The following is a 12,862-nucleotide window of genomic DNA, read 5'->3' on the forward strand; positions in this document are numbered from 1 at the left end:
ATGTCGAGAAAGTGATTCATAAAAATGGAGATTTGTAAGATGTTAGCTCTTACTGTTCTATTTCGCTACCTAATCCTTTATTAGACAAATTAATCCACATAGAACAAACAGACTTTTTCCCCAATACTCATAGATTTTTGTTTGAATGTACAATTTTGGAGATTATTATACAACTATGATAAATGTATTATATGTATGATATAAAACTTGTGGATATTAATTTGGGACTATTTCAGAATGACTGTAAACAATGGGAGAAATTTCTTGTTTACAGTATAGTAACGATATTTTAGAAGCCATTTACAAGCTAACTGTCAGGTAAACATACAGCAAGCAGTAATTTAATAAAACAACTTAAAGAAATACTTATTGTGACCTTCGACGAGTTGAAAGTAACTAGATAAGTGACGAGATTAAACGTAAACTTCCACAGGTAGCAAGTCTCGACTCGTAAACAGCCTGTGACGCAATAATTGGCCTGCGCATGCGCTGCACATTTCCCCAAAGTGGCACATTTCGACAGGGAGTAAGGATAGTCGGAACACCGGACGGACTGAGCTCCCGGCTGCAGAGTTTTGTGTGTAGGGAGGGGCGGGCGCTGATAGGTAATTTTTCATTTATCCCATATTACCTTAAAGGACGACACACAGAGAGAGAGAGTAGATTGATTATTCGTAATTTCCATTACCCTGAATCGTCATGCGAGAGCTGGGCGCTGAAAACCCGTCCATGGAGCCAACCGAAAACCTCCCCCACTCTGCTCCAGACAAAGCCCTCGGCTCACCAGCTCTGCATCCCGCATTCTCCACCAAAATGTTGGGTAATTAAATGTTGGGTAAGTTTTACTTCTCCATAACCCTGGAACCTGAAATGAATACACAGGACAAAAGGGAGACATTTTACACTGAATTAGCCAAATGAGGGGGAGACCTCCAATGACACTAACCCTCTCCAGAGCTAGATGCCATGCGACTCCCCCTTTCTTCAGAGTTTCCAGTGGCTTTAATCAGCAAAGGATGGAGAAGGCGGGGCCTTCTCGGGTTACAGAGGTACAGAGACCCATCACCCCCCACACAAAGGAAGATACACAGACCAAGCAAAATGAACATTTAATAAAAAATACCTAACAGGCGCTCTGTGTGACTGGCCAATCACAGAGCGTGAAGACAGTCAGTTACCCAATGAAGATTTTCCTTCAGCACGATTACAGATATTTACGAGTTTTACTCGTTTCATGATCATATTCGTCAAAAATGCTTTATCCGTACCGGATACTTGTCTGAAACGTGTATCCGGCTCATCCCTAAATCATATCATGATTATATCATGTTGTACCGGTCTGTCGTGGTGAAGAGTGAGCTAATCCTGAAGCAGAAACTTTTACTTGTCTGGTCGATCTACGGTCCTACCCTCACATACAGTGGTGTGAAAAACGATTTGCCCCATTCTTGATTTCTTATTCTTTTGCATGTTTGTCACACAAAGTGTTTCTGATCATCAAACACATTTAACCATTAGTCAAAGATAACACACGTAAACACAAAATGCAGTTTTGAAATGATGGTTTTTATTATTTAGGGAGAGAACTAAATCCAAACCTACATTAACCTGTGTGAAAAAGTAATTGCCCCCCTGAACCTAATAACTAGTTGGGCCCCCCTTAGCAGCAATAACAGCAATCAAGCGTTTGCGATAACTTGCTACGAGTCTTTTACAGCGCTCTGGAGGAATTTTGGCCCACTCATCTTTGCAGAATTGTTGTAATTCAGCTTTATTTGAGCATAACTAGCATGAACTGCCTTTTTAAGGTCATGCCATAGCATCTCAATAGGATTCAGGTCAGGACTTTGACTAGGCCAGTCCAAAGTCTTCATTTTGTTGTTCTTCAGCCATTCAGAGGTGGATTTGCTGGTGTGTTTTGGGTCGTTGTCCTGCTACAGCACCCAAGATGGCTTCAGCTTTAGTTGACCAACAGATGGCCGGACATTCTCCTTCAGGATGTTTTGGTAGACGGTAGAATTCATGGTTCCATTTATCACAGCAAGCCTTTCAGTTCCTGAAGCAGCAAATCAACCCCAGACCATCACACTACCACCACCATTTTTGCCCAGTCTCTTTCTGATGGTGGAGTCGTGAACACCGACCTTAACTGAGGCAAGTGAGGCCTGCAGTTCTTTGGAAGTTGTCCTGGGGTCTTTTGTGACCTCTGGGACGAGTTGTCTCTGCGCTCTTGGGGTAATTTTGGTCGGCCGCCCACTCCTGGGAAGGTTCACCACTGTTCCATGTTGTTGCCATTTGTGGATAATGGCTCTCACTGTGGTTCGCTGGAGTCCCAAAGCTTTAGAAATTGCTTTATAACCTTTACCAGACTGATAGATCTCATTTACTTTAGCTGTCATTTGTTCTTGAATTTCTTTGGATCTTGGCATGATGTCTAGCTTTTGAGGTGCTTTTGGTCTACTTCTCTGTGTCAGGCAGCTCATATTTGAATGATTTCTTGATTGAAACAGGTGTGGCAGTAATCAGGCCTGGGGATAGCTACAGAAATTGAACTCAGGTGTGAAACACCACAGTTGGGTTATTTTTTAACAAGCGGGGCAATTACTTTTTCACACAGGGCAATGTAGGTTTGGATTTTGTTCTCTCCCTAAATAATAAAAACCCTCATTTCAAAACTGCATTTTGTGTTTACTTGTATTATCTTTGATTAATGACTCATGTGTTTGATGATCAGAAACATTTTGTGTGACAAACATGCAAAAGAATAAGACATCAGGAAGGGGCAAATAGTTTTTCACACCACTGTATGGTCACGAGCTTTGGGTAGTGACCGGAAGATCTCCTCTGTTCACATCAGGTGAGAATAGCTATTTAGCCCGAATTTTGACTGATGGGCTACATAATTAAGATTACACTCAACAGCTCAAACGGTGGGCAGCTAATTTGTATGTTTTCTGCAATATGCTGCTGTAACAATAACTCAACTCTGTACCCCCCCACACCCACCGCCCCTCCCAGGTACCGAGGCCCTACGCACTCTGCGTGCCTTGCGTATGGACAGCAGCAATGCTGAATAAAGGTCCCAGAAAAAAGAAATCCCAAAAATATCACAGTCAATAAGGTCCAACTAGTGCATCAGCGCATGCTCGAGCCTGGAAAATTACAAAGATATGAAGAACGGATTCCATATTTGGCCTCTTTAAAATGTTTTCAGGCTGGTTATTTGGCATAATTAGAAGAAGCAAGATCTCACAGTGGCATTAATCTGCTGAGTCAAAGACAGATCAGCATCCGATTTCATCCCTGGGTTGGTCACATGAAAACTAAAATTCCTGGATGGGAGAGATACAGGAGCAGGGCCTAAAGATAATGGCATCAGTCTTATCCTTATTCAAACAAAGGAAGTTAGATTTGAGCCATATCTTTATGTCTTAGAGGAATTTAAGGGGCAAATGAGTGGAACCTAACCGATTTGGAGAAAAACTAATCTGACAATCATGAAGGTGGTGGTGAAGGCCATATTTAGTAAAAAGGGAACCTAGAAGAATGATGTAGAAGCAAGATGGCGCCCTTGGTCGGCTGCGTGTCTGCACGGCTCCCGACCTTTTTTGTTTTTCTTTTCTATTTTTTGTTTGTTTGATATATAGTGCTGATTCTCTGCTGGCGTATGATCGGGACTTCCTGCTCTCGATCCGGTCTGGAATGGACAACCTCCAGTATTCTAATGCGGGACCCCCCTTTTCCACCGCCGCTGGAGACTAACGCTAGCCTAACTTTAGGGCCCCATGCTTTCCCACTGCCGCTGGAGACTGATATTAGCCAAGCCTTCGGGCTTGTGATGCCTGTTGGTCTGCCGCTGCCTCGGAGACCGTGGAGAAGGAAACGGGGGAAACGGGGGAAACGAGGCGGCTTCTTCGTTCAGCTCCGAAGGATCCGGTGCGGCGAGGCAATATCGGAGAGCTGCTCCGCGGCTGTGATGTGGCGGATCCAGCGTCATCTCAACCATGTTGGGCCGATCTCGCTGCTGCCGGGAGCACACGGAGCTGGATGTTCCATGGATGCATCTGAAACGAGGATGTCCTGCCGGCTGGGAGCTCTCGGATCGGGGAGCTGCATGAGCGTGTGGGATGTGAGGATGATTCGCCAGCCGGATGCCCACGCGCGTCTCGGCCGCTCTCGTTCTGGCCGGCTCACTCAGCGGGGAAGAAATCCCGCCAACCTGCGGTATGTCGCAAGATCTGATGGCAACGGACTTTCTCTACAATCGGATACTCAGTCGACTCACTTTGCGCTGATCAACGCCAGATCGGTTGTAAATAAACTTTTATTTTAAAGGAATTCTTCCAGGACAATAGCCTGGATGTTTTATGCGCCACTGAATCATGGATCACCCCTGGGGATTCAGCCTCAATAGCTGAACTGCTACCTCCTGGATGCTCCTTCATTAACATTCCAAGAGCACACCACAGGGGCGGAGGTCTTTTGACTATATTTAAATCAGATCTTATCTGCATACCGATTACCCCTCAATCAACTGTCCTTTGAATTGAGCATATTTGAATTGGGTCACTCCCCTACATTGTTATGTGCTCTCATTTACCGTCCACCGCAATACAATAAGGATTTTCTAAACGAATTTGCAACTTTTCTGGCTGAAATCTCCTGTAGATACGGAAAAATACTCTTGCTTGGTGATTTTAATATTCACATCTGCTGCCTTGACAAACCTTTGGTAAGGGATTTCCTAGATATTATTGACTCTTTCAGCTTGTCCCAACGTGTTAATGCGCCCACACATGGACATGAACACACACTTGACCTGGTTTTCTGTCATGAGCTGGAAATTTGTGATCTTGGCATTTTACCTGCGACTTTTTCAGATCACTCACCAGTTTTGTTTAATTTGAAATTAGAAAATGCCCCTCGTATTGAATATTTCCGTCCCAGCTTCTCTCGCATAATCAGACCCAATACTGCTGCAGATTTTGCCGCTGTTCTTACTCTGGATTCAGCTCCATATGATTCTACTGATTCATCTTCTGTAGTTGAGGGATCACTTCGTGTGCTTGATTCATCCTGCCTGGCTGCTATGGATATTGTCGCTCCATTAAAATCATGTCAAAAGACATCCAAGCCAGACCCATGGCTGAACGAACAAACTCGTTCCTTGAGGCAAAATTGCAGGAGACTGGAACGTAAATGGATAAAAGACAGGCTTACTGTATCCTTTGAGGCCATGAGAGAGGCTTGGTCTCAGTACCAAAGAGCAGTCAGAGGCGCGAGAAATCGATTCTTTGCTAGCATTGTCACGGCTAATTCAAATAATCAAGGTGTGTTATATAAAACCATAAATGCAGTGCTTTCCCCAGTTCAAAAACTATTTTACTCTGTGTCCAATGACTTGTGTAGCCAAATCCTGCAGTTTTTCTTAAATAAGATTACTGTAATCAGAGCTCAGATTCACCAAACCAACCATGTTCCTGATTCATTTACCCCCAATCATGTGCAACTTCAAAGCTTTCAGCCCATCTCTTTGCCCTATCTAGAAAAAACTGTTGCAGCCATGAAACCCTCTGGCTCCCCTGATGATGTTATCCCACCTCGACTCCTGAAAGAGGTGTTTCCTTTAATTAGCAATAACGTGCTAGTCATTATAAATAGTAGCTTGACATTGGCTGAAGTTCCTCGTGCCTTTAAACACGCTGTTCTACAACCAATCCTGAAAAAACCCGGCCTTGATCCCACCGATTACTCTAATCTCCGACCAATTTCCAAATTACCATTTTTATCTAAGGTTCTTGAGAAAATAGTCTATGCACAGTTGATGAAACATCTAAATGAAATTCAGGTAATGGACATCCGTCAGTCTGGTTTTAGAAAACAGCACAGCACTGAAACTGCTCACGTTCGGGTGTTTAATGACATTTTTCTGGCTTTAGATTCAGGTTTCCATGTGGTTCTGGTACTTTTGGATCTATCCGCAGCATTCGACACGATCGATCATGACATTTTGATCACAAGACTTCACACTTGGGCTGGCATTTCAGGCACAGCCCTAGATTGGTTCAGGTCATACTTTTGTAACAGGTCTGCTAGGGTCATGTTGGATGGCTGTTCATCCGAGTCACAGCCTCTACGTTGGGGTGTCCCACAAGGTTCAATTCTCGGCCCGTTACTGTTCAACCTCTATATACTGCCCTTAGGAGCCATTTTCAGAAAGCACGCTGTCTCATACCATCTTTACGCTGACGACTGTCAAATCTATTTTTCATTTAAGCCAACTCAATCAACGAAAGTTCTGTCTGATTGTATCCTTGAGGTCAAGCAATGGCTAGCTGACAACTTCCTCCATCTCAATGACTCCAAAACTGACTTAATCGTTTTCAGTCCTAACAGTACCATGGCAACTCATCAACATGACCTCAGCTATCTCTCACCTAATGTATCCTCTGTAATCTCCAACCTTGGAGTAAAAATGGACCAGGCTCTGAAGATGGATGCCCAGGCCAATAACACAGTTAAATCATGTTTTTTCCAACTAAGACGCATCTCGAAACTAAAGCACATCCTGAGTGTCCGTCTTCTGAAATCTGTGGTCCACACTTTCATCACCTCAAGGCTGGATTACTCTAACTCCTGCTTATATGGCATCAGTAAAGCAGCTCTTTCTAGACTTCAGCTGGTCCAGAATTCAGCAGCTAGGTTGCTGACTGGAGCTGACAGAAGACAACACATTTCTCCAATTCTGAAATCTCTCCACTGGTTGCCCGTGCAGTTTAGGATAAATTTCAAAATTATGCTTCTGACTTACAAATCCTTGAACCATCAAGCTCCTCCATATCTGTGTGAACTGGTCCATTACTACAACTCGCCGCGTGCTCTCAGGTCTGAAGATAAGCTCCTCCTAGCTGTTCCAAATGCACGTTTAAAAAGCCGTGGAGAAAGGGCTTTCTCTGTCTGTGCACCGAAGCTGTGGAACGCATTACCACTGCTAGTGAGGCAAGCACCAACAGCTAGCATTTTTAAATCACGCTTGAAAACTCACTACTTCAACCTAGCTTATACAACATAACTATGACCATCACTTTCATCTGCATTGTTTAAAAATGGACTTTACAATATCAACTTCCATACTATTGAGGTTCTTTTTTAAAATGTTTTTCTAATTTTTATTCTCCCTGTGTCTTGTTGATTTTTAGCTGTTAGCTTTTGGGAATTTTGTTGTATTTCCTTTTTATCTTTTATCTGTGTTCGACATGTTTGTATACCGCCGGTTTGATTAACTAACATCTTTAGTGTACAGCGCCTTGTTTGGTTGTAATGCCTTGTGAATGCGCTTTATAAATAAAATTGGATTGGATTGGATGTAAAGCGGCAAAGAGCAGTGGACCAGGAATGAAGCCATGCGGAACACCTCATAGAAATGGGAGATAGGGCGAAACATATGAAATATGTTAGACAGACTGTAGAACACCAGCATGTGGAAGAAAACATGTACATCGGCAATGGCAATATAAAGGCAGACAGCAGGGTGCATGCACCAACATTCCTGCATCAGTGTTTCTGGGCAGTGCTCGTCTCTGCCTGCCCTTTGATGGAGCCAACCCAAACACACTGACTGAAACAGAAAGTTGGTGCATGCACTCTGCCTGCATTAGTTAGTGTGTGCAGAGCAGTTCCATGAGAGCCAAGGCAACACCTGTCTCTGCTTCTGTATTTGAACAGGAAACGCATAAATTCAGCCATTTTGACCATAAACACAATGAAATCATACAGAAAACTAATGTATATACCACTCAGTGGGCATTCATTATTATATTATTATTAGTTTTTGACTTGTAACGGTGACTGCCCTGACTGCCCATTACTGGACCCTTAGACCCAAGACTCGAGAGAGCTAAGGCCCTGGAAAGAGGTCTGACAAGGCCGAAGACCACCAAGCGGCAACAGGAAGTGACAAAAGCCCTGACACCCAACAGCAGCATGCCCCATTAACCATTATTCTTTAAGCAAAATGTAAAAAGTTACACAGCTCAGTTTTCTACTAGCATAACCAGTCTTTGGTTCTCAGGTGCAGGAGAAAGTAAGGGGGAAAAGGTGATCATCCACCAGAAGTACAACATCTCAGCCCTCAAAGAGAGGAATTTAACAGAGTTTTATGACTATGACCTGGCTCTTGTGAAGACTAAAGACAGCATCCCTCTGTCCTGGCAAGCCAGGTAAGATGTGAAAAGATATCTAAATGCCACCCACCAGGGAGGAAGCTGCCTCACAGTCCCATAGAAAACTGAACACATGTGTTTACTGAACGTTGTCCAACAGACCCATCTGCCTGCCTTGTACCATAGCAGCCTCTCGAGCCATGAAGATGATCAACTCCAGCTGTAGTCAACACAGTACGTAACTCCTCAGATTTAAACTACCCCACATGTCATCACAATCTTAAGAAAACACGATTTAACTAAATCATTTGCGTTTTTAATCAGGAAACCAGCTTTTACCTCACAGCCAGACTCCTGCTTTTTTCATCGATAAGAAGGAAGAACGTAAACAAACTCACATCCACACACAGAGTCAGGTGAGATCATTTACCTGCCTACAGCTGTTTCTATTGGCAACTGAAGTACTTACTAGCCTTGCATCAGGGCTGCCAGCTTTTGAACATTTAAATGTGTGAGAGCGGGGGGTGGGGTGGGGGTGTGCAACCGTTTCACCCTGTTCACTGACAGTCAGAGCAGGTTGGGGGGTGGAGGGGTGGGGGTGGAGGTCAAATGTGTGTGTCTCACGCTCACACATTTGCACACACTTCAAAGGTTTTTTGGGATAGAAAAATAGATGAAGTTCATGCATAGTCGAGTCGTTTTCTAAGACCCTGTCATGCTGTCAGTCAACATTTGGACCCAGCCCTGACCCTTCCTTCCCATTCTAGCACATTCACTTCACCACTTCTAGATAGTTTTCATGGGGTTTTATAAATCAAGGTCTCAGTGGTATCCAGGTCTGTGGAGTTTCCTGGACCTGGATCAAACATGTTGATGTTCTGGTCCTGATGCACCTAGTTCTGACTTTATCCTCCTGGTCTGGTGCACCATCATGCTGGTGAAGGCATTGCTTATCACCAAGCTGATGTTGGAGGAGTTCCTCTGGGAGGATGTTTAATTGCCTTGCTTTATTCGGTTGCTCCGATGCTAAACCTCGTCAACAATCGCTTGTTAATTTTTATTTTGGGACAAATTTTGACTTTACCCCCAAATTCTGGAGTTCATGCAAACTGAAACCCTAAAAACCAAGGCAGCAAACTTTGTTGTATTTGTATCCTCTTCTAAACCTTTGGTCACCACTGTATCACCAGTAATCTGACAGAGACACAACTGTCTGTCTCTAGAGGGACAGCTGTGTGGAGAAGGCCAGGTCTTTGCTGAAAGAGTCCACAGACGTGACATTAGAGGAGTTTGTAACCGACCGGTTCCTCTGTTCTGGTGGTACCAAAGGATACCAAGATGAAATCAGCTGTAAAGGTCTGGACTCAACACAAAAACTGCCAAATGTACTTGTGTGGGATTCAGACAACAGTCACGTGCTTCTGTGTTTGTAGGCGACTCTGGGGGTTCCTTGGTCCTGGAGAAAAGAAAACGCTACTTTCAGGTCAGGATCTTTTCTTCCCCTGGTTACTCAGACCAGGGTCAAAGGTTAAACTCACCTGATTTCATCCACAGGTGGGGGTGGTGAGCTGGGGTACTATCCACGTGTGTGACCAGCACCTCCACAGCAGCAGCAATCTCCCCCGTGACGCTCGAGACTTTCATATCGACCTCTTCAAAGTAATGCCATGGCTGAAAGAGCACCTGGGCAACGAGATCCATTTCCTGCCTGAGAACAACTGAGCAGGTCTAAAATCAGCCTGCATGGTTTAAGACTTATTGATGGACACCTGCTTTAATGCAAATATTAATAAAAATGTAAAATAATGATTTTACATTGAAATAAGCAATTCCCTCCTGCAGCTCAAATGACATTTAAATGATAAATGACCCGCACTTGTATAGCACCTCTCAGAGTAAGGACTCCAAAGCGCTTTACACTACATTGTATCATTCATCCATTCACACACACATTCACACACTGATGGTGATGAGCTACAATGTAGCCACAGCTGCCCTGGGGCACACTGACAGAGCCGTAAAGGTGCAGTCTGGAATGTATTTCTGGAGTGTTTTTGCCACATTATTTGAATGTTGTCAAAAAAATTATATTTTGATTCACCTTTGAAATGTACAATTCTGGAAAACCCTCTTCCAATCCCCTGACACTAGTCAATGACTTGATGTAACCTGCTGGGTTCCTTATATAGGAAACTTTTTTCTGATTGGCTTAATGAACTGACCTGTACTGGAATGTTTACTGTGTGAAGGTCCTTGAGACCACTCTTGTCGTGATTTGGCGCTATATAAATAAACTTGAATTGACTTGAATCAATTAGCACGTCCTGATCATAACCCATCCATCTCACTGCTCCACTGAACATCTGTCACCCTGCTGGCAATTTCTCCATATGCACACGTGGACTCACGACCTTGTGAAATGTCATCATTGGACTGAGTACTATACAGGTGCTGGCCAGTAAATTAGAATATCATCAAAAGGTTGAAAATATTTCAGTAATTCATTTCAAAACGTGAAACTTGTACATTATATTCATGCAATGCACACAGACCAATGTATTTCCAATGTTCATTACATTTAAATTTGATATTCATAAGTGACAACTAATGAAAACTCCAAATTTGGTATCTCAAAAAATTAGAATATTCTGAAAAGGCTGAATATAGAAGACACCTGCTGCCACTCTAATCAGCTGATTTACTCAAAACACCTGCAAAGGCCTTTAAAAGGTCCCTCAGTCTTGTTTTGAAGGCACCACAATCATGGGGAAGACTTCTGACTTAACAGCTGTCCAAAAGACAATCATTGACACCTTGCACAAGGAGGGCAAGACACAAAAGGTGATTGCTAAAGAAGCTGGCTGTTCGCAGAGCTCTGTGTCCAAGCACATTAACAGACAGGCGAAGGGACGGAAAAAATGTGGTAGAAAAAAGTGTACAAGCTCTAGGGATAACCGCACCCTGCAGAGAATTGTGACGACAAACCCATTCAAAAATGTGGGGGAGATCCACAAAGAGTGGACTGCAGCTGGAGTCAGCACTTCAAGAACCACCACGAGGAGACTCATGAAAGACATGGGATTCAGGTGTCGCATTCCGTGTGTCAAGCCACTCTTGAACATGAAACAGCGCAAGAAGCGTCTCGCCTGGGCCAAGGACAAAAAGGACTGGACTGATGCTGAGTGGTCCAAAGTTATGTTTTCTGATGAAAGCAAGTTCTGCATTTCCTTTGGAAATCAAGGACCCAGAGTCTGGAGGAAGAGCAGAGAAGCACAGAATCCACGTTGCATGAGGTCCAGTGTAAAGTTTCCACCGTCAGTGATGGTGTGGGGTGCCATGTCATCTGCCGGTGTTGGCCCACTCTGTTTCCTGAGGTCCAGGGTCAATGCAGCCGTCTACCAGGAAGTTTTAGAGCACTTCATGCTTCCTGCTGCTGACCAACTTTATGGGGATGCAGACTTCACCTTTCAACAGGACTTGGCACCTGCACACAGTGCCAAAACCACCAGCACCTGGTTCAAGGACCATGGTATCCCTGTCCTTGATTGGCCAGCAAACTCGCCTGACCTTAACCCCATAGAAAATCTATGGGGTATTGTGAAGCGGAGGATGCAATACGCTAGACCCAACAATGCAGAGGAGCTGAAGACGACTATCAGAGCAACCTGGGCTCTCATAACACCTGAGCAGTGCCACAGACTGATCGAGTCCATGCCACGCCGCATTACTGCAGTTATTGAGGCAAAAGGAGCCCCGACTAAGTATTGAGTGCTATACATGCACATTCTTTTCATGTTCATTCTTTTCAGTTGGCCAACATTAGAGAAACAAACATTTTTTCATTGGCCTTTAGAATATTCTAATTTTCTGAGATACCAGATTTGATGTTTTCATTGGTTGTCACCTATAAATATCAAAATTAAACGTAATAAACATCGGAAATACATTGGTCTGTGTGCATTGCATGAATATAATGTACAAGTTTCACGTTTTGAATGGAATTACTGAAATATTTTCAACCTTTTGATGATATTCTAATTTACTGGCCAGCACCTGTACTGTTTCAGATGTGTTCTTGCTCCGCCCATTATATCGAGGATGCATTTGATGGGTCCTTTTCTGAACTTTGCCCTCAAGGTATCCCACAATACATTGCATTGCAAATAGTTATGCTTAGAATGGCTGAGGAGAAATGTCATAACTGTAGTTTTACATCAGAAATCCAAATAGAGTGTCACAATGCGAGCAAGGAGATGGTTAGGACCCAAAATGCAGATACCCAGGATGATACAAGGCAGGAGTGAAGATTAAGAAAACTCCTTTATTTAGGATGAACCCAAAAAATAAAATAAATCCAAAAGACTGGAAGCCAAAAACAAAAAATGTCCAAACACTGAAACTAGAGATCCAAGAAACAAACACTAGAAGAAGAAGAAGAAAATATCATTTCTATAGCGCCTCTCAAGATAAAAATCACGAGGTGCTTCACAAAAACAAAAACTATAAAAATTGTAAAAATATAAAAAAGCATTTCGAAAATGTTTAAAAATATTTTTAAAATGAGCAAGAATAAGCAATTGCGATTTAAAAAATAAATGTTAAGAAAGAGAGAGAGAGAACAGGAAAGAGGGAAATCAGTGGATCCTGAGGAAGGTGGAATAGGTGGGGAGAGCAGAATAAAGAGAGAGAGGTGAAGAAGG

The 12,862-nt window shown here is 43.3% G+C and overlaps 1 protein-coding gene across 1 annotated transcript in view; it reads left to right on the forward strand.

The window, feature by feature from the left end:
* si:ch1073-280e3.1 (complement factor B) overlaps positions 1-10,472 on the forward strand; it is a 77,949-nt gene extending 67,477 nt beyond the window's left edge. The window contains exons 14-19 of the mRNA XM_015976867.3: positions 8,072-8,219; positions 8,323-8,396; positions 8,487-8,578; positions 9,386-9,518; positions 9,596-9,645; positions 9,717-10,472. Of these exons, the coding sequence (XP_015832353.3) occupies positions 8,072-8,219; positions 8,323-8,396; positions 8,487-8,578; positions 9,386-9,518; positions 9,596-9,645; positions 9,717-9,884 (665 nt within the window). The 3' untranslated portion in view covers positions 9,885-10,472. The remainder of the gene's footprint in view (positions 1-8,071; positions 8,220-8,322; positions 8,397-8,486; positions 8,579-9,385; positions 9,519-9,595; positions 9,646-9,716) is intronic.
* Positions 10,473-12,862: the final 2,390 nt, after the last annotated feature.

This window comes from Nothobranchius furzeri, chromosome 13, assembly GCF_043380555.1.
Source record: "Nothobranchius furzeri strain GRZ-AD chromosome 13, NfurGRZ-RIMD1, whole genome shotgun sequence".
Lineage (NCBI taxonomy): Eukaryota > Metazoa > Chordata > Actinopteri > Cyprinodontiformes > Nothobranchiidae > Nothobranchius > Nothobranchius furzeri.